The 20,725-nt window shown below is 33.8% G+C and overlaps 2 protein-coding genes across 2 annotated transcripts; one reads left to right on the top strand and one right to left on the bottom strand.

Moving 5' to 3' along the window:
• Nucleotides 1-2,336: 2,336 nt before the first annotated feature.
• On the bottom strand, nt 2,337-5,367 carry LOC145631101 (putative F-box protein At5g55150). The gene is made up of 2 exons (XM_081683198.1): nt 5,067-5,367; nt 2,337-3,803 (listed from the first exon to the last, which is right to left on the bottom strand). Exon 2 carries the CDS (start codon nt 3,797-3,799, stop codon nt 2,573-2,575), a length of 1,227 nt encoding a protein of 408 aa, XP_081539324.1. The 5' UTR covers nt 3,800-3,803; nt 5,067-5,367; the 3' UTR covers nt 2,337-2,572.
• Nucleotides 5,368-6,727: 1,360 nt separating this feature from the next.
• On the top strand, nt 6,728-20,460 carry LOC145632319 (DNA polymerase I A, chloroplastic/mitochondrial-like). Its single transcript, XM_081684665.1, has 14 exons — nt 6,728-7,125; nt 8,468-8,598; nt 9,614-9,949; nt 10,061-10,461; nt 10,824-11,015; nt 11,591-12,264; nt 13,793-14,219; nt 15,432-15,527; nt 15,843-15,935; nt 16,060-16,254; nt 16,563-16,655; nt 17,051-17,263; nt 17,387-17,476; nt 19,802-20,460. The coding sequence occupies exons 1-14, from the start codon at nt 6,989-6,991 to the stop codon at nt 19,961-19,963; spliced, it is 3,240 nt and encodes a 1,079-aa protein (XP_081540791.1). The 5' UTR covers nt 6,728-6,988; the 3' UTR covers nt 19,964-20,460.
• The last annotated feature ends 265 nt before the right edge of the window (nt 20,461-20,725 follow it).

Here is a 20,725-nt window from a genome sequence, read left to right as displayed (position 1 = left end):
GAAACACTTTGATTGAACCAGACTTCTAGCAAATTTAGCGAACATACAGTTCAAATTAAACAAAACACGAGAAGCTTGTTATAAATTTTCATAATTTCAGTAAATTATAGCCAATAATTCAGTAATCCACCTAAGAATAACCCTAATTTGACTAAACTGACAATTAAATCAACGATAGAGTGAAATTAAACCCTAGATGGTGAAAATTATATAAGATGACAAATCAGAGAGGAAATAGAAATGAATGGCTTTATTATTATTGATCGATAGGTAGAGTATTTATACAAAACCTACGCTCATAAGATAGGAAACAATATTCCTAAAGATATACTAACATAACCATAAACCCTAAAGATATATTCTCAAAATAATATCTTAACATAAATATCCTAAATATATTATTCTCTGAATGATATCTACGGAAAATATATCACACATATATTTTCCGATATCTCTAACACCCTCCCGCAATCTTAACGACATTAACACGAACATTGCGATTGAAAATTTTTCACTTTGTTGAAGTCGAGATGCACACTCTTGTGATGCCTCCTTCAATTTTTGTTTCTTCTTTTTCAACGATGAGAACGTTCATCTTTTCGAACTCATCAGTCATCAATCAAAAAGGAACGTCATTCTTTTCGAACCTGGAAATAACAATTTTTGGTTTTTCCAGAGCAAAACCGAACTCCAATCAAATATTGGTTTTTCTAGAGTAAACCACACTCAAATGTTGTATTGGTCTTTCAGAGTAAACCACACTCTCATATCCAAATGAGCAAAATCATGCTCGAATCAACTCACAAACCTTGTCTCACGGCACAAGGAGAACCAAATATATCTTGTCTCACGACACAGGAGAGCCGAATTTTTTTTTTTTTTAAAAATATCACGTCAAACATAACGCTATTTAATGTCTTCATCTCCAAAGATGTGTTATAGTGGAGGAAGTCCACTCACATACTCCCACAAAAAAAAAAAAACTCCCAAAAAAAAAATTCACATACACATATGATTAATGTGTACCAACCCAAAAAAAATAAAAATTTAAAGAGTATTAATATTGCATAGCGGAAGCAAAATTTTGAATCCCACCGGTGGGTTTAATTTTCTAACCCACCGGCAGGGGGGGAATTTTTTGTGAGCGGTCCAAGATTTATTGATACCATGACAAATTAGAGAGGAAATAGAAATGAATGGCTTTATTATTATTAATCGATAGGTAGAGTATTTATACAAAACCTACGCTCATAAGATAGGAAACAATATTCCTAAAGATATACTAACATAACCATAAACCCTAAAGATATATTCTCAAAATAATATCTTAACATAAATATCCTAAATATATTATTCTCTGAACGATATCTACGGAAAATATATCACACATATATTTTCCGATATCTCTAACATAAGATTATTGAAAAAACATTAAATAACACATGTAAGGGTTCGTTTGATATTACTGTGGTTTTCTATTTTTTGGTTTGTTATTGTATAAAATTATATGATATATGTCACATAATGAATCAAAAATTATTTAAACTTATTAGAATCATAACAAATATGAAAACTGACAACAAAAAAGTGAAACACCTTTTTCTTGTTTCCTGTTTTTGGTTTTAGTTTAAAAAAAAAGGAAACAAAAAACAAAAAATGATGTCAAACAAGTCCTAAATTAATTGGTGTTGTTTGTTAATTGCTCCCAGCTTATAACCACGTGTGTTTTCACATGCAAAATATATTCAGGGCAATTCAGGAAGATTACTATTCATAAGAAAATCTTAGTCAAATTTTAGGGGCAATATGGGCAGTGTACTATTCATAAGGAGCAATTTCTTTTTTGTGACTCGGTGCTTTTATAGGTTTAGGGATAGGGATTAGGATAATGATTAAATCCATCTAAATATGTGTCTTGAATGTGTTGATGAAAATTAATCACAAATTTTATTATTTTGATTCTTATTTGAGTGAGTATATTACGATGAAATTATTATTAGCTTTTATTGTTCCTCCATGTAATTTCACAAATTTGAACCACTAGTAAAAACACCACAATTAAGAATGATTTGTTATATATATGTATATAATGATTAAACCCATGACTATACCAATTTGACATGATTTAATTTAAATCCATCATTTGAACAAGACCATACCAATTTGACATGAGTTCAATCCATCTAAATTGTACAAGACCATCCCAATCCGACATGATTTCAATGCATCTAAATTGAACAAGACCATCCAATTTGACATGATTTTAATCCATCTAAATTGAACAAGATCAGACCATCTAATTTGACATGATTTAAATCCCTATTATATATTGAACAAGACCATCCAATTCGACATGATTTAAATCCATTATATTGAACAATAGCATATTATCATAACAAGTTATGTGCCTTGAATTTGTTGATTCATGGATACTAGGTTAAAAACTTACAAGCTTCTTATCTCTCACAGGCTGAATTTCTGAATTTTTCTCTCCAAATCATTCAACATCATACAACACAATCAAGGTAAATGAATAAAAACTTAGTGTACACAATGTATACAAGGAATAGAGCTAAAACTTGGGCCAAAACCATATAGGAGGAGAACACTTGGAATTTGTATCAATGCCTTCATAAATCCTTTTGACTTCCCGTGATGTCATGTCAAATACACCCATATCATGACCACGAGTCGCTGTCATTTCCCAAAACTCTACTTCATCATCTGTGAAGTATATAGCATTCCGGATGCAATTAGTAGCATCTGATATATGAATAGACATGGGTGTGTTATTACCAACAAATAACAAATAATCACCCAATTCTTCAACTTTTTCCCATAATTTAGTGTGGTAATTAAGTTTATAGACCTCAAAACCACATGTAAAATAGTCGATTTCTGAATGGCTTAAATCCCGCTTTTCTCGTAAAACTACACCCAACTCACCACCTAGCTCCACCATATATAATTCTCCAAGCCCTTCAACTACGTTCCCAAAGATGTGGTTGGGGGTGGGTAGATAACCTTTGGCCTTGACAGGTATAGGTGCATCATGGTTACAAGTATTAGTTCCACTGATATCACAATATGCTAGTGCTCCATCAATATACAAAATTAGCAGCAATCCATTCCAAATGAACACATCACTAACTTGACGCTTACATGTGCATGATGTAGATATTGGTGTCCATGCTTGATCTCTAGGACGAGCATATGCGAAGTGATCAAGAGGCCAATAGATGGCCATTACAACAAATTCGTCCTGATCAACATGGTCCTTTCGAGGCATCTTTAGTACAATGAACCTGTGCAAAAAAGTTTTTTGAAACCAATCATCAGCTTCATCGGGATCTTCTGGAAGTTCGTCCTCTCTTGGTTGTTCTGGCATGGTTTGTAGAGATGGGAGGTTTAATTGAGCTTTAGTAACAGGATTAAATAATTGAATGCGCTTGTCAAGGTGTAGCATCACTATCCAACCGTATGCAGAACCCCAACATCGTGCCCCAAAAGTTTCTGGTAGCTTCAATTTATAACACTTATTTTCGCCAATACTCAAGATTTTCCTATGACCCTCATCAAATCGAGGGTTCTCTTCTTGACTAGAGTTAATATTATTAGGCTCAGGTAGCAATAACCACGGTGTTGTTAGATTATTTGCAATCCACTTGGTTTTAACCAAGGAGAAGCCATTATTCCATGAATGACATACCGCGGAAAAATGAATAAAGTCTTCAATAGAATTCAATTTCAGTGCAATTCCATACAGCAGATCAGAGGGCAATGTAGACCAATCAGCCATCAAACTGCATCAACACAAACATTCAGAAATTAACAAACTAGATACGAGATGCAATATGCAAGCTTCATGATATTATAAATTTCTTGTGGCACACAAGAAAACCAGATGTAGGTGTCAAGTTCATAGAAGAAACATTTACACAATTAAGATATATCACAAAATTCTTAAGATCACAACTCACCAAGTAGGGCAATAAATAAAAATAAAGAAGAGTAAAAGTGAGAAATAATACAAAATTTTATCATTTTGATTCTTATTTGAGCGAGTATATTACGATAAAATTATTATTTAGGTCTTATTGTTTCACCCTGTAATTTCACAAATTTGAACCATTAGTAAAAACACCACAATTAAGAATGTCTTACTCCGTATTATGTATATGCATATACTCGTAATGGTTAAATCCATCTTAATTGAACAACCCTACCAATTCGACATAATTTAAATCAACCTAAATTGAACAAGACCATAGCAATTCGACATGATTTCAATATATCTAAATTGAACAAGACCATCCCAATTCAACATAATTTAAATCCATCTAAATTGAACAAGACCATACCAATTCAACGTGATTTATATCCATCTAAATTGAACAAGACCATACCAATTCGACGTGATTTATATCCATCTAAATTGAACAAGACCCTCCAATTCGACATGATTTAAATCCTTGTATATTGAACAACGCTACCAATTCTACATGATTTAAATCCATCTAAATTGAACAGGACCATACCAATTCGACGTGATTTATATCCATCTAAATTGAACAAGACCATACCAATTTGACGTGATTTAAATCCATCTATTGAACAAGACCATACCAATTCGACATGATTTAAATCCATCTATTGAACAAGACCATACCAATTCGACATGATTCAAATCCATCTACATTGAACAAGACCCTCCAATTCGACAATATTTAAATCCATCTATATTGAACAATAGCATATTATCACAGCAGAGTATGAGTATATAAGAACTAAATCAATTAACAACAATCCACGAATAATTAAAATCAAACACAAAAAAAAAATAAAATAAAAATAAATTCACAAACGTATTACGAAGGAGAAAACTTTAATCAAAACATATCAAGCAGGAGCAAATTGGCAATTTCAAGAATATTTACACGTAAAAAAATTAAAAATAAAACCAATTCAATTGAAGTTAAATCAAACACAATCATATAACCAGATCTAGCAGGCCCAAACTATAATCGAACATAGGTAATAAAAGGAGAAAATAAAACATTAAAAACCTGTTGATTCGGGTGAAAGGGAAGAAAGACGATTATGGTTGTTGAGCGTAATAAGTCTAGGAAGCTTTCTCTCTCGTGTTGGAGTCAGGACTTCGGGAGATTAACGGGAGTACTTTGTTTTCTGGTTTGTGCGTGAGGGCTCAAGGGTAGTACTTTGTTTTATAGTACTTTTATGTCAGTAGATTAGATTAGATGATATTCGGATATTGCCTTAAATAAGATAATATTCAGATTTTGCCTAAAAAAATAACTCACCTACCCAAAAGAAAAAATTGCCTAAAAAAAATAATAAAAATTGATGCATTTAATATTTTGCAAATTGCAGCCGTTTGAAAAAAAATCGCAAATTGCAGCCAAAAAATTGTTATAAATTGTAATTTGCAATCTAATTCAATTTTATTCGGTTAAGATTTTAGCGCCCATTTTAGCCCTTTTCAAATTGAACTCGAAATTGACAAAAAATTAAAGTAAGTGTCTCGTTTTTACCGGAACAAATCGTTTGGTTAAACCTTAAACCCTAAATCTATATGCTGGAAATTGCCTCTTTTTCATATTGAGTATACTCCATCCGTAATTGCTGCAATCATTGAATATTGAATAATTGCACAATTATTGCCAAATAAATTTGTTGAAGGGTTTTAGTTTGCCCCCTTAAAAAGCACACCTTTCACCTTTGACTTCACTTCCCTCCCATCCTTTGCCTCCTTTTCTCAAGCCATGTAATATTAAACCTATCTTATTTCTACCCAAAAAAATTAAACAACTTTATATTATCTTATCTTATCTTATTTGCACTAATTAACCCATCCTTATTTTATAGGATAACTTTTTTTTTTTTTGAGGAATATTTTATAGGATAACCTTATTAGTCCGTATAGTAAATACTATTAGACCTTATTGTAACTTATTCATCTATTTACATGAAATACTACCTCCGTTTTTTTTAGTTGACACGTTTTGACTTTAACATTATTCACACACTTCCCTTTGACCGTATTTTGTGATTCATACGTAATGAAAATTATAGTCATGTGGGGTCTTCAGATTCGTCACGATGTATATTTTCTAAATATCAACTTTTTATAATTTTTTAAAATCAGTAATTAAAGATATTAACAGTTGAATTTGTGCATTGCCAAACGTGACTAAAGAAACGTGTCAACTAAAAAGAAACGGAGGAATTAGTATCTTAGCTAAACTTATTAATATTATTAGATAAAAGAGTGAAAATAAATTGAAGAAACAAAACCTAAGTACAATTAATTCCACCTTAATAAGCCGACACTATGTATATTGAAACCTAACATTTTTATTTTGAACTAATATCGAACACGACTTAAATTCATGTAAAACAAGTTAAAATCCGTGAAATAAAAATTTTTAGCAATAATAAGTTAAACGTAGGTCTATTCATTTCACTTTAAAAATACAATATTTAGTAAAAATGATTTTAGTTAAGTCTAAATAATTAAAATTCAGCAAAAATAAGTTCAATTTGATAAAAAATAATTTTAATTTAATAAAAATCAGTACTATCAATGGACCATACAAAATTACAAAGTACTCTTACAAAAATCACATGTTTCCCGTTGAATTGGGTAAGTGCACAAATTGAATAATTTCAACTTCCTCTTTTTTATTTTTACAGTTGAAAGGGTTTTAGGCTAACCCTTAATTGATTCAATCATACCCAAATTATCTCTCTCCTCTTTTTGCCTCCTTTGTTTCGCCATGAACTCTTGACAAAATCCCACCTCTTCAAAACCCTCCAAAAACCCTCCACCTCAAAATTTATTCACCTTCAAATTTCTTCAATTTGTGAAAATAAATTTGACCCCTTTTTATAAATTATCAGCTACAAAACGGCGGGTTGTACTATTAGCAAAAGCCATAAGCTTTGCAGAGCTTCTGAAGCTTTAGCTATGGCGGTTTCTTCCCCTTTTAGGGCTGCTTATTCTCCTCCTCTTTTCTGGGTTTGCCCTCATTCTCTTTCTTCTTCCTCTTCTATGGCGGCTTCTCTTCGTCCTCGCTTTTTCTGCTCTAAAGCTGCTCATAAATGGTCAGTTTCTTCTTACCCCCTCTATTTATTTATTTATTTTAAAATTTTGTTTACAATGTTACTTTATGTTCTAAATTTTTTGTGGGTGTTTTAGAAATTTAGAGTTGTTATTTTTGTGGGTATTTTTAGAGTTGTTATTTTATGGGTATTTTATGTTGAAAGTTTTTTTTCCTTTTAATTTCAAATTTGGGTTGCATTGTTCTATTATTTTAATGGGGTTCTATGCTTGTTTCATACTATATGCATTGCTCAGGTACCAAGGCTACCAACATACTGTAGCTATTAATTGGAGTACTTTTTATAATCGAGTATTTTTTTTTTTTTATATAATTTTTAGCAAGATTGAATGAGATAAGCATGCTTAAAGATAAGAAAACTGAAAAAAAAAAAAAGCTTTGATGTCAATCAGCATTAGTTCAAAAATAAATTTTATTTGGTGGGTAGGGAGGGGGAGGAGAATAGGAGATGATAGGGTGGAATCTAAAGGCTGAAATGGGCGGTGTAAATTCATGGTGGAATCGAAGTGGTGGTGTTGAAGCTATGGGTGGAGTATGATATACATTGGTGGTAATTTTTGATTGATGACTAATGTTGTTAAAAAGGGGATGCCAATGCTTAATGAGCCTTGCACTTTCTAATTTGGTACATTTTTGAGGTAGAATGAATATATTGGTTTCATTTAGTGAAAAGAACCATATTAAAGAGACATGATACTTGTCCATTGGTGACACAGACTTCTTGGTTTAGCCGACACCAATATTTATTGGAAGGATATTGGGAAAATAAAAGTATCCAATGAATGGAAGAGTTGTAATTTTGACACATCAATTGAATTGGTGTTGATTTAGATTTACTGTAGAATGGAATGTGTCATATTTGGAAGGGTTAGGATAGTGTTAATAGAGTAGGGTGGGAGGTTATTCCTTGAAATTTTGACACAAATTAGAGTGAGGATATTCCAGCTTGCATTCTAATTCATTGCCACCTCTGGTTGAGCGAAACAGGATTCTTCTGCTAGAAGAATTATCTCTATTTCTTGAGTGATAGATGCAGTGCGCCAGTGCTTGGTGATGCCTAACTGATAAAGGGTTTCTTAACTAGAAAAAAGGGTATTTTTTTTTCTTTTAGTGGAGCCCCTTTGCTCTAGAAGAAGCTCCTACTTGACTATTTAATTAATTTTTGTTTGGTTTTGCTATTACCTAAATACTAAATTAATATTGCTATCACAGTTCTCCAACATAGCCATAAAAAAAAAGTTTCCTAACTTAGTAGAAAGAGTTGTATAGTGTAGTATTCTTCTATATCATGTCTGTTGCTTAGATGTGCTTTTGTTAGCTTACAGGAAGGAGTTTCATCGTCTTCAGAGTCAATATGGGATTTCACATGATGATGAATTGTTCAAAGTTGTGCAGCTACGACAGCCTGAACCAATGTTTTCTACAGGGCAACATGCTAATTCAACCAGATATAATGGTGTGCATTCGTTGTCTTTGTTATATACTTTATTTTGCCGGTAGAGAATGCCACTTTCACTTTTATAGGTTGTTTTTTTGAAGAACACCCTTTTTATTTTATTTTTTATTTTTTATTTTTTTTCTTTCTTTCAGTTTCTTGTTATAGTTGTACTTTTAATGCTTTTAGATGATGGGCTCTTTACTAAAAGGCTCTCTTTAGCATTGACTCCGACCTTTCTTCTACGACTCATCGTCTTCCTTGCTTGCAAGATGCATATATTCGTTATCATAAATTCATAATGCCCTGATTCTGTTTCATGTGATTCAAGGAAGATAATTGTACTCTTCTCCATTGATTTGGATTCAATACCTTCATCATAGGATATCACCACAAAACTGGGAATCTGTTAGCATAAAATAGACAAATATGTCAAAGGGTGACTATGAGAAGTTGAAATAGGATTTCAGGGAGGTTAATTATAATTATTGCAGTTTGGTGGTTATGAGAACAGTGCCTCCCTGTGGTGACTTTTGCTCACAACCCATATTGTTTTATGTGTGAATTATAATTATACTTGTATAAATTATTTTTGTAAAATTAATAGAATGAATATACTTCTGTATTGCAATTGAATGTTATTTCAGACATTAGTGACCAAAGTGTGTAAATTTTGAATCTAGGAGACATACAATTTCGTATAGGGATTTTTAGAATAATTTCTTAACATATTGTTTTCAAAATTATTAAAGTTATTTGAAAAAGCCATTAAGGAAGTGCCTTTTGAAAGAAGAAAATGCATTGGTTGTGCTTCCTTTTTACAAATAATTCCTCTTTAACTTAATTCCAATTTGTTTAAAACCAAAACAAGGGTCTTTGAGATTTTCGCACTGAAAATGAAAGAAAGCAGTTTCTAAGTTGTGCTTGGTTTTTACCCAGTGCCCTTTTTGGAACAGAGATTTTTTGTCATACTGTGATATAAAGTTGTAAACTCTATGGATGCTGATCTGATCACTTCCTGTTTCTCTTGATGCAGGGACGTTTGTGAGGCAATGGAGATCTGGAGAGTCTGCCCAACCAAGAGTGTCGAGACACACTGACAAAACTGTTTGGGCTCAAGAGACTTTTAAGGTGAAGAAGAGTAAAATGGGCTTTAGGCATGGTGTGATGGAACTAGAATTATTACCATCCAAGGAAGCCACAGAAAATCGCGGTCATAACTTAACAAGTGATAACTTGAATGGGATTCCTGGGTTTACTGGTATTACTTCTGCTACAAGCTCCCCACGTTTTGCAACCACAACTGTTGATATAGAAGCAGGCTTAGAACAACTTCAGGAGACATTTGGTGAAGCACTGCATGAAGTTGATGGTATATGATCTTCTACTTTTTGTTATTTGTGTTTCAGTCTCTATTGTGATTTTGTTGTTCCCAAGTAGAGCAATGGACTCATGATATAACAGTTTGCCTAATCCTGGACAGATGTTGCTAGAAGAGCCCTTTATGCTAATGGCTTATCATCACGAAAAGATGTAGCTGGTGAACTTTTATCTGATGAAAGGAATGATGTGAGCCTGAAGTCTGCTACAGAGAGCAAAAAAACTGCCAAGAAGTCTAAAAAGACTTTGTCTGCCAATGGCGCATCATCAGCGAAAGAATTGGACGAAAGCTCATTAAATCAGGGAATAAACGGTGTACATGAGAAGTTTTCTGAGCTTGATATTCTTGATGGTGCACAAACGGATGATCAACTAAAACTTCAAATGAGGCTCTGCAGCATCTTTGACAAAGTTCTTGTAGTTGATAACGTCACCGTTGCTAGGAAAGTTGTGCATAAGCTTACACATGAGTATAGACATCACGTACATGCATGTGATACCGAGGCATGTTTGCTGCTATTGAAACTTTATTTTTGGGGAATAGAGGGGTGGGGGGAAGTATTGCTATGGAAGTGTTTTTTTGTTTTTTTTTTTTTATGTTATCACTTTAGTTTATTAGGATGCTGGCCTGCTGGGTATTCCTGTTAAGAACAGGGGAAGTTTACCTATTACTTGCAAGGTTATGGTCTACGAGGCATTGAAACAAATTAATTTTTGATACGAAAATTACGTTAAAGGGAAAATATTATGCTGGAAAATAATACAACGTTTCAGTCTTAATTGTTGTCTATGTGCAGTATATATAAGTTTTGAGCTGAATTCTTCATGTTGGTTATATTAATTAATATACATTTGTATCATGATAGGTGTCCAAGATTGACGTGAAGCAGGAGACACCTGTAGATCATGGGGAGATAATATGCTTCAGTATTTATTCTGGTGAAAAAGCAGATTATGGTAATGGGAAAACTTGCATATGGGTAGATGTGCTAGATGGTGGCGGCAATGATATTTTAGCTGAATTTGCTCCATTCTTTGAAGACTCATCAATAAAAAAGGTGAGTATTTCCTTGCGAATTCTAGATCAATTAGTATGGCATTTTGTCACGCCAAAAAGATTTTTGAAGCCATGACACTAAAATTCTTGTACATTTGTCTGATACTCTGTCTGCACATTAGTGGGGTTTGAAGCAAATCATGTCACTGTATTGCTGACCTGTTTGTTCATTATCAATGCCTGTCAACAAATTGATGGTATTAGAATTTTTACAGACACATTTTGGTATCATCTTATGCAGATCTGCAAGCATAGTATTTGGCAACTGGTTATGTTGCTGTTTTTAACTAGGGGATATATATGTTCCATCTTATTTACACAAATTTTTATTTGGCTTGACCATGTAGTCTTACTCTTTATCCATTCATTTTTAGAAGTCCTATTTCTTGCATAATTTTGGATAACAAGTCTTCTGTCTCGGAGAAAATGAAGGATGGAAAATCAAAAGGTTAAGAATGTTTTGTAGTATGTATTTGATTGACATAAAGTAGATAGTAGTTTCCTTATGCTTTACTTTGATACCTACCTAGTCCATCTTTTTTATGTATTTTGACTGATTTTTAGCTACTTGTGTAGGTGTGGCACAATTACAGCTTTGATTGCCATGTTGTAGAAAACTATGGGATTAAACCTTCTGGGTTCCATGCTGATACAATGCACATGGCACGATTATGGGATTCTTCTAGACGAGCAGATGGTGGTTACTCTCTTGAAGCATTAACAGGTAATCCAGATGTAATGTCTGAGAGTACTATGTGCCAAGAAAAAGATCTGATGGGAAAAATTTCAATGAAAGCCATATTTGGCAAGAGAAAGGCAAAGAAAGATGGATCCCTGGGTAAAACTGTCTCTCTTCCTTCAGTTGAAGAGCTGCAACGGGAAGAAAGGCTACCATGGATATGCTATTCTTCTTTAGATTCCATTAGTACTTTAAAGCTGTATGAGAGCTTGAAATCCAAGTTATCAAAAATGCCATGGATTATGGAGGGTAAATATAGGGGGAATATGCTTAATTTCTATCAAAACTATTGGCAGCCCTTTGGCAGACTTCTCGTGCAAATGGAAACAGAAGGTATGCTAGTAGATCGAGCATATCTCTCAGAGGTGGAGAAGGTGGCTATTGCTCAACAACAAGTTGCTGCTGATCGTTTTCGGAACTGGACTTCTAAGCATTGCCCTGATGCTAGATATATGAATGTAGGTAGTGATGCACAATTGAGAACACTCCTTTTTGGTGGAATATGCAACAGGTATTTTTTTTGGTATCATAAGCTTGTCTAATAGTTTTTTTATTCATCCTTTTTTTGTGTGAAAAGGGTGTTGAGATCCAGTCGATGTTGCGTGTAGGTTGACAGAATGCTATAAGCCTTTTGCCCCCCCCCCCCCCCCCCGCCCCGCCTACTGGAAAGTCCTGATGTAAATGAATTTGCTTGCCGTCATAGTCAACACCAAGTTTGTACCATAAATGTGGTTTTTTTTTTTTTTTTTTTTTTTTTTTTTTTTTTGATAATTTATAATAGAGGCATTTGTTCTTGAATCTTGGGTTTTATCTGAAAAGTGTTAAAAAAAAAAAAAATCAATGATACACCAAGGTCTGAGGGATTCTTCAAGCTACTCTGATGTTGTGTGATCCAAATTCTTTTTTGTTATATAAGTACATTGTACTCTATATTGGGAGACATTCTTTCATTTGAAGCCTATACACACTCCCGTTATATTGGTATTCCATCAACGTTCTTTAATTAGATTGTGTCTGGAAAGCACTCAATGCTTTAGATCTATGTTAAGATAAGATAAACATATTCCTTTCTTAGATGTTGGGGTTAAATATCTTTCCTACATATAGCAACTATTGTCTGGAACTCTGGTGGGTGCCTTTGCAATAGCTAGCATTTCAGTGGGACCAATGTGTAGAAATAACCGGTTTTAATATATTTTCCCTTCTTTATTTCCTTTACCTGGGTATATCTGAAATTTATTTGTATTTTCTAAGTATTGGTGTCCGAAAAAATTAGAATGCTCTGTGCATCTTCCCTTAATTTTAAGGACACCTCCTTTTTCCCGCTGATTCAGCCATATTGCCGATGGAAGTAAGAGTTGGCTGGCAGGACACATTGTATTGCAATTTCTTTTAGTTAAATAACCTCTTTTTTAAGCCTCCAACAACTCCATTTTTGTTCTGTCCAGAATCTCCAAGTAATTGCCAAAGGACCAAATTGCATGAACATGCTCCATATATACTGTACAATTGTAATAGTGAAGAAACAAACAAGCCTCATTAAGTTGTAGATAGAAAAAAGATGAACTAGTATTTGGATCCAGACTTTTGGCCATTTAAGTGCTAATGGGATCATAGGAGAAAATATGTTATTGGAGAAGAATTATCATGTTTCACAATCCTCAAACCTGTACTGCTCTGATGATCTTGTATATATGGTGATATTTACTTGGTGGGTCTTGTATTCTCTTTTTTCTTGGTTAAAACTGATGCTGTTTTCCCAAATCTGTACTGCTCTGATGATCTTGTATATATGGTGATATTTACTTGGTGGGTCTTGTATTCTCTTTTTTCTTGGTTAAAACTGATGCTGTTTTCACTATTTCTTGCTTGTTAATGATAAAGAAGATTGTCATTGAATAAATTTTTTTAAACTTAAAGTATGTGCTGGTTTTTTGTAATATAACTGTAATGATCTTGTTGCGAGGAATTAGGGGCTTTGATTATCTTACAAAAGCACACATAACCTGCAGAGGCTTACTTTCTTGCTGTTTTTACAGGAAGAACCATAATGAGTTTCTCCCTACAGAGAAAAAGTTCAAAGTCCCGAATACTGAAAATGTAATTGAAGATGGAAAGAAGACTCCTAAAAAATATTGTGACATTACATTGCATAAAATTGGTTCTAGTTTACAAACTGACTTTTATACGGCAAGTGGTTGGCCTTCTGTTAGTGGAGATGCCTTAAAAGCTATTGCTGGGAAGGTCTCTGCAGAATATGATTTTTCAAGTGATAATGTTGAAGATCCATTAAATGACGATCTACCAAACTCGGAAAAAAAAGATGTCGACATTTCTGCTTATGGAACTGCTTATGCTGCTTTTGGAGGAGGGCAGGAAGGAATGGAGGCCTGCCATGCTATTGCCTCTTTGTGTGAAGTTTGCTCCATTGATTCGTTAATATCCAATTTCATTCTGCCTTTGCAGGTATACATACATACAGAATCCCCCCCCCCCCTGCATACTTTCATACTTTCTTATGTGTCTGCCTTTGTAAGTATGAAGGAATTGTCAGACATTGGAATAAATATAGAGAATGCTCCTTTTATTTCTTGCAAGAAGCTCATCACTTAACTGTTACATGCAAGCTTTTAAGAAACAATGTATTTGTGCAGAAATGAATTTAACTTGAAGTTTGGGCCAGTAATAGGGCTTTTATAAGACAATATATTGCTTTCTAACCATGGCGTGGGCCTCATTATTTGATACCTCTCGTCCGTTTTTTTAATGACACTTTCCTCGAACCTCCAATTTTAATTAATTAATTTATTTTTGTTTGTAAAATGACACACTTTCTCTTCTTTGAAAATATTATACCAATTAAATCATATATATGTCTGTGCAAAAAAAAAAAAAAAAAAAAAAAAAAAACCCACATATATTTGTCTCTTTTTGTCTCCACTATTACTTTATAAATTATTTATCTCTCCTCATGCTCTCCAGTCCAACATTATTTATTATTTCTCTTATCTCACATCATAATATTCAACACTTCAACGAACCACCCTAGTACCCTACCCATATTCCCTATATAATTCTCCTAAAACTCTGCATGGAAGCTAGTGTGTCAATTTAAGCCTACTTTATCTAGAAGAGCTTAAGTATGAAATCTTACTCCCTTGACTTTATATGATCAAAATAAAGTTGGATATGTTCAGTTGGGACTGGAAACTTATGAAGTCCAGTTGCACTATTCTGCTTTGAAGCTATTTCTGTTTTTTTAGTAATTGACAATATTATATAATTAAATAAATTGTACAAGTAATTGGACCAGTATATTTCTAGCTTTAAAACCCGGGAATCAACTTTTGGAGTTGAATGTGATTTTTATCAGCCTAGGGACCGTCAAACTTTTATTATTCTCCAGTTGTCTGAGTGTGCTAAGGTAAAACAAAGGATGTCATAAATCTGACAGGCAAGATTGATTAAACATGAGTTGCTCATTAGCTGTTTGTAGAACAGTAACAGGTCATAGTCTCATAGACCTTCCCTTTATTCGAAATTCTTGTGAGTTGTAAAGGATTTAGGACTATGAGAGCTAGTCACTAATAATATCTGAATGTATTTTATGAAATAAATTGGCCATTTTTAATTCAAGGTCTGTGGATCACGTCTGAACATTTGTGCTCTGCATCTCAGGGAAGTCATGTGTCAGGGAAGAATGGCCGCATCCATTGCTCCTTAAATATAAATACAGAAACCGGCCGCTTGTCTGCTAGGAGGCCAAATTTACAGGTACTCATTTTTCATATGATGTTATATAAATTTTCTGGAGAAATGTAGAATATTTTAGGGAGAATATTTTTAGCCATGTTGTGAAGTAATTGCTTGTCCAATTAGCAGTTACCAAAAACTCTATTAGATATTTTTGCGTTGAATAGCATTGATATTTCTTTACTGTTCTGTAAATATAGTTTCAACTTTTCATTGTATAGTTTGGAACATGCTGCATATCTCAATTTTGCTAGGTAGTGTCTATACTATAACTGAAGCCAAATCTTTTCTGTTAAGTATTTTGAAATTATCGTGAATTTGTTTGCCATCCATCAGAATCAACCTGCTTTAGAGAAAGACAGATATAAGATCCGCCAAGCATTTGTCGCTTCCCCTGGAAACTCCCTTATTGTTGCAGATTATGGGCAGGTTGGATTACTGTATTTTGATTTTGTTTTATTTATTATATACAAGTATATTTTATTTAGATGTTTTGATACTACTGAAATTTCCAAGTTTTGATATAGCATTAATCTTGCTTCCCTTGGAACAGCTGGAACTTAGGATTCTTGCACACCTTGCTAATTGTAAGAGTATGAAGGAAGCATTTGAAGCTGGTGGAGATTTCCATTCAAGAACTGCTATGAATATGTATCCATATATCCGGGAAGCTGTTCAACGGGAAGAAGTAATTCTTGAATGGCATCCTCAACCTGGAGAAGAAAAGCCTCCTGTTCCTTTACTCAAGGTACATTAAATTCCAACCTTTATTTTAGGATAAGAGTATTTTCTTATTTAAGAAATGTTACTGTTGGACTACTTATCTGGAATCACTGCTTTGCTCTCTTTAATTATTGTGTATTCCAGATTTACAGTTGGGTTAACTCATGTTTTTAGTTACTTGGGATAGCCAACTTTGCTTGCCCTTACTTTTATACGAAACAGTCTCCCTAATTTAGGCACTAACCTTGTTAAAGTGGGCCTTATCTGTGTTCTTTATGAATTTCTATGTAGGTTACCTCAGAGTTCTGATTAATTCTACAAATGTTGTTTCAGGATGCTTTTGGTTCTGAAAGAAGGAAAGCTAAAATGCTGAACTTTTCCATTGCATATGGGAAAACTCCCATGGGTCTTGCTAAAGACTGGAAGGTATATTTTCTAGCTTCTCTCTTTCTCAATTTATTTTTCTCGTAGCCATGTGCAGTTTTGCACAAGATTTTATGCAAGGGATAAAGTAGAGGGTAAAAAATAGGGTGGCTGAGAGTGGGACCCAAGAGAAAAATTGTAGAGTTTTTTTTTTTTGAAAGGCAAGTAAATTGGGACTCCCCTGATTGGAAAATGGGGCAAGTATATCGGGACAAAGTATAATCATTTGTTTTAATTATAAGAATGTTCCTTAAAATTTGATATCTAAGTTGTCTGTAGCAAATTGACTAGGTTCAAAATATGCCCTTTTTTCTGTTGCAACTGACTAGTTTTGAACTATGCCTGGTGCCCAAACTTGAAAGTGATTCTAATTTAGTAACTGTGCTCACCTGCTCTAGGTTTCTGTTAAAGAAGCGAAGGAAACAGTTGATTTGTGGTATAAAGAACGCCAGGAGGTTCTGAAATGGCAAGAAGCACGGAAGAAAGAAGCTGCAAAACGTGGTTGTGTTCACACCCTGCTAGGGAGAGCTCGTCGCTTCCCTTCAATGGCTCATGCTTCACCCCCACAAAGGAGTCACATTGAACGTGCTGCAATCAACACGCCAGTGCAGGTTCTTTTCTCCGTGCTTTACTTGTATGTTAATTTATTTGTTTCTCATGTGATCCCATCCATCTGCTGTTGATAATGATTTAGTTTTTTTTTTTTTTAAACCTTATCTAAATGATCTATGCAGGGAAGTGCCGCCGATGTTGCCATGTGTGCCATGCTGGAAATAGATACAAATAATCGTCTGAAAGAGCTTGGTTGGAAGCTGCTTTTGCAGGTTCAGTTGGTTTTCTTAACTTTTTATTTCACTTTCTCCTCGCTTTTTTTTTTTTTTTTTTTTTTCTCTGTTGGTCTGCATTTTTCTTGCTCCATCCCGTATTCCCGTTAGAGTTGTCAAAACCATCAAATTTGCTATCCCTCTAGATTTCAGTTTCTAATCTTTTTAATTCTTCCTCCGTTCTCTTTTAGTTGCATAATTTTGACTTTCATGCGTGCCAATGCATAATTTTAACCCTCTATATTAGTGAAAATATAAAAAAACGTCAGGAGGTGGTCAAATGAGAAGTAAAAAAATATAATTGAGACGAATTTATCAAGATTCCATATGACTTTGTTTTTCCTAACATGTAAAACATAAAGGTGGTCAAATGAGAGAATGTGAATAGTGCAAATTTCCAATGTTGCAAATAAAGCAGAACAGAGGAAGTACTTTCTCTGGCTTCGAATGTTTGACGTGTTATAATTATAGTCTTTTTTATTTGTTGCTACTAAGTAATTGATGTTTTAGAGTGCATTCACTTAGAATGATAAAAGCATGGCTCTATTTTTACATTAGAGTCCCAATTATATTCTAACTACTCAAATCCCCAACCCAGTATGAAGCAAGTAAAAAGGAAAGTGGAAACAATTACTGTATTTATAGGATAGAAAACTAACCTTAACCCAAATACAATTAACCTTAACCTTTAAAACATAGGGAGTAGTATTCAGTAATTGATGCATGTTGGCAGGAAGTTATTTATTTCACTGTCAATGCAATGAGTGTCTCATACAATTTTTTCCATAGGGCGTCCTCTAATGATATGGGTACACTTCTGTAGTTTTGTATTGCTTGAACCCTCAACCTCATTAAATAAATATCTATCCCACTTTATACTCAACGGATAAATAATGTGGTTTAAACAAGGAATAAGTACAATATATAGAGTAGGTTAGACCAACAACTGAGAAAAAAAAAGTATACTTTTTCCCACCCTTATTTTGAGCTTGTACTTCTAGAATGATAATTTATCACTTCCTCCAATGACAATCATTCAACACTTGTTCATTTATCTAAAACTTGCACTGCTTAGGGCTGCATTGAAGTACTGCCTGCATATAAGCGTTTATTACATGTAAATTGGCGTTAAATTTTCTTAGTAGATATATCGCGTTTGGATGAATGTAATCAATGTTCGACTTAGCTTAATGTTTGCACTTTTAATTCCTTTTATGTAGCCCTTAGGTTTGTATATATCATATCATTTTTATAAACATCTCCCTGTTAGGTCCTGTTCTCTTCTCTAGATTTAACTAGAGTGAAATTATTTTTAGTGGTTGAACTGATACTTTCAGCTTTCTACTGTTTCAAACTGATTTTTAGTGAATTCTCAATGTTTTAGAGACTAGGGGCCTTGGTGACTATGCCTCGGAAGTTCCATGTGATCTAAGAATTGAGCTAGAGCAATTATTGCAACTTTGCAAATCTTCAATGTTTTCACAATCGTCCATATAAAATGACGCTTTGGGCTGCCAAAAAAATTTTGTCCATTGGAATTGACTATGAAACGTGCCTTCTTTCCTTAGGTTGGAACATGGTAAACAGTTTTTGAAAAGTAAGTGAAAAAAATGATCTGTAATATGATTCATCATATCTACTCTCTTTAAAAGGTGTAGCCTTTGACAAGGCTGCCATAGTGCCATGTGGATTCTTCATCTAAAATAATTCATTACACAAGATAAGGAAATGTCATTATTACATTGTACTTATGGCAAGCTTCAACCGTCAATCTAATGAAAGAAGTGACACCTTTTGGCTCAAATAAACAGTATAAATACTTGTACATAGTAATATGTTTAAATTATCTATGATAGAGACAGGAGAGTAGGACTAATGTTACAAAATTATTACATTCACAATCTATTTATACAACCACCTCCTTACATCTCTTCATCTTTGTAAGTGGTAACCACTCCTGCCATAATATCTAGCCTTATTATGGCATTATTACCTCATTATGGTACCTTACTATGGAGTAATGTTACAACAGTAAGTGATGATTTTGCAAATAAATGTGATAGCACTGGATCATTATATAATATGCTGTTTTTAGAAGTTCCATCAGAGTTTAAGTGGAATGTATATAAATGCTGTTTTCAATATGTTCACAAGATTGTCGTTATTCCAATGTGTTGAAAGTTGCTACTTATTTCATGAATATGTTGGATACAAATCATTGCACCAATTTGTGTTTCAACCTCAAACAGGCCTTTATGTGATGAACAATTCATACTGTTTTAGAAATTGCGTAGGCTTACAATTCATAATGTTTTCTGAAAGCAGGTTCATGATGAAGTGATATTAGAGGGGCCTTCAGAATCAGCAGAAGAAGCAAAGGCTCTGGTAGTTGAATGCATGTCCAAACCTTTTAATGGTAGAAACCTTCTCACAGTTGAGCTTGCTGTTGACGCCAAGTGTGCTCAAAATTGGTATGCAGCCAAATAAGAGCACTTATTTTTGGCCAGTTGGTTTATGGTTCCAAAGAACCCTCAATAGGACTCACTCGGGCTGCCAGTTAGTTGTTGGCACTTGGTTAAATTGTATGATATTATGGGCCATTTTTGTGTAATAGTTGGCCCTGGGTTTCCTGCAAGTGCTAGCCATGGCACGGCTTAGAGCCATCAGGCTGATTTTCCATGTTTGGATTTTGATGCAATGACGAGTTTAATCAACAATTGTATAGCATATTGGAGAAGGTGTAAGTTGATTAAATTTTTTTTTTTTTTTTTTTTTTTTTTTTTTGCCGCGGTGTATGATAGAATTTTTTAGGAGGATAGGGGTTGTATGTAAATTTGTCTTGTGTATATAAGAAACTGTGACAGCTACTTCTGCGGTTGATTAGTAATGCCCTTGTTTTGTGTAGAACTTGTTTTGTTTTGTGTATGATAGAATTGTTCCTTTCCCTCGTGCTATCCGCTGATTCTTATTATTGAACATTAAACTAAACTTGTAACATGCATATTTATAACTTGTTTTCTTCGACTTATCCCAAAACTTGTTACATTATCTTGTTAGTTCAAATCGCCTTAGATTGATTTACATTTATTTAGTATTGAGCTAAAATTGGTTTGCTAAATTAAATTTTGAGAAGTGCATATATTGAAGTAGGGGGTGTAAATGAACTGATATGTTCATAAACCACTCGCGAACCAACTCTGTCTGGACAAGTGGTAAGAGAATGAAACCTCTGAAGTCTAGGTCCAGGTT

This window comes from Chenopodium album, chromosome 5 (assembly GCF_948465745.1).
Source record: "Chenopodium album chromosome 5, dcCheAlbu1.1, whole genome shotgun sequence".
In the NCBI taxonomy this organism is placed as follows: domain Eukaryota; kingdom Viridiplantae; phylum Streptophyta; class Magnoliopsida; order Caryophyllales; family Amaranthaceae; genus Chenopodium; species Chenopodium album.
Note: the sequence above shows the minus strand (reverse complement) of the source record. Positions and strands in the feature narration are given on the sequence as shown.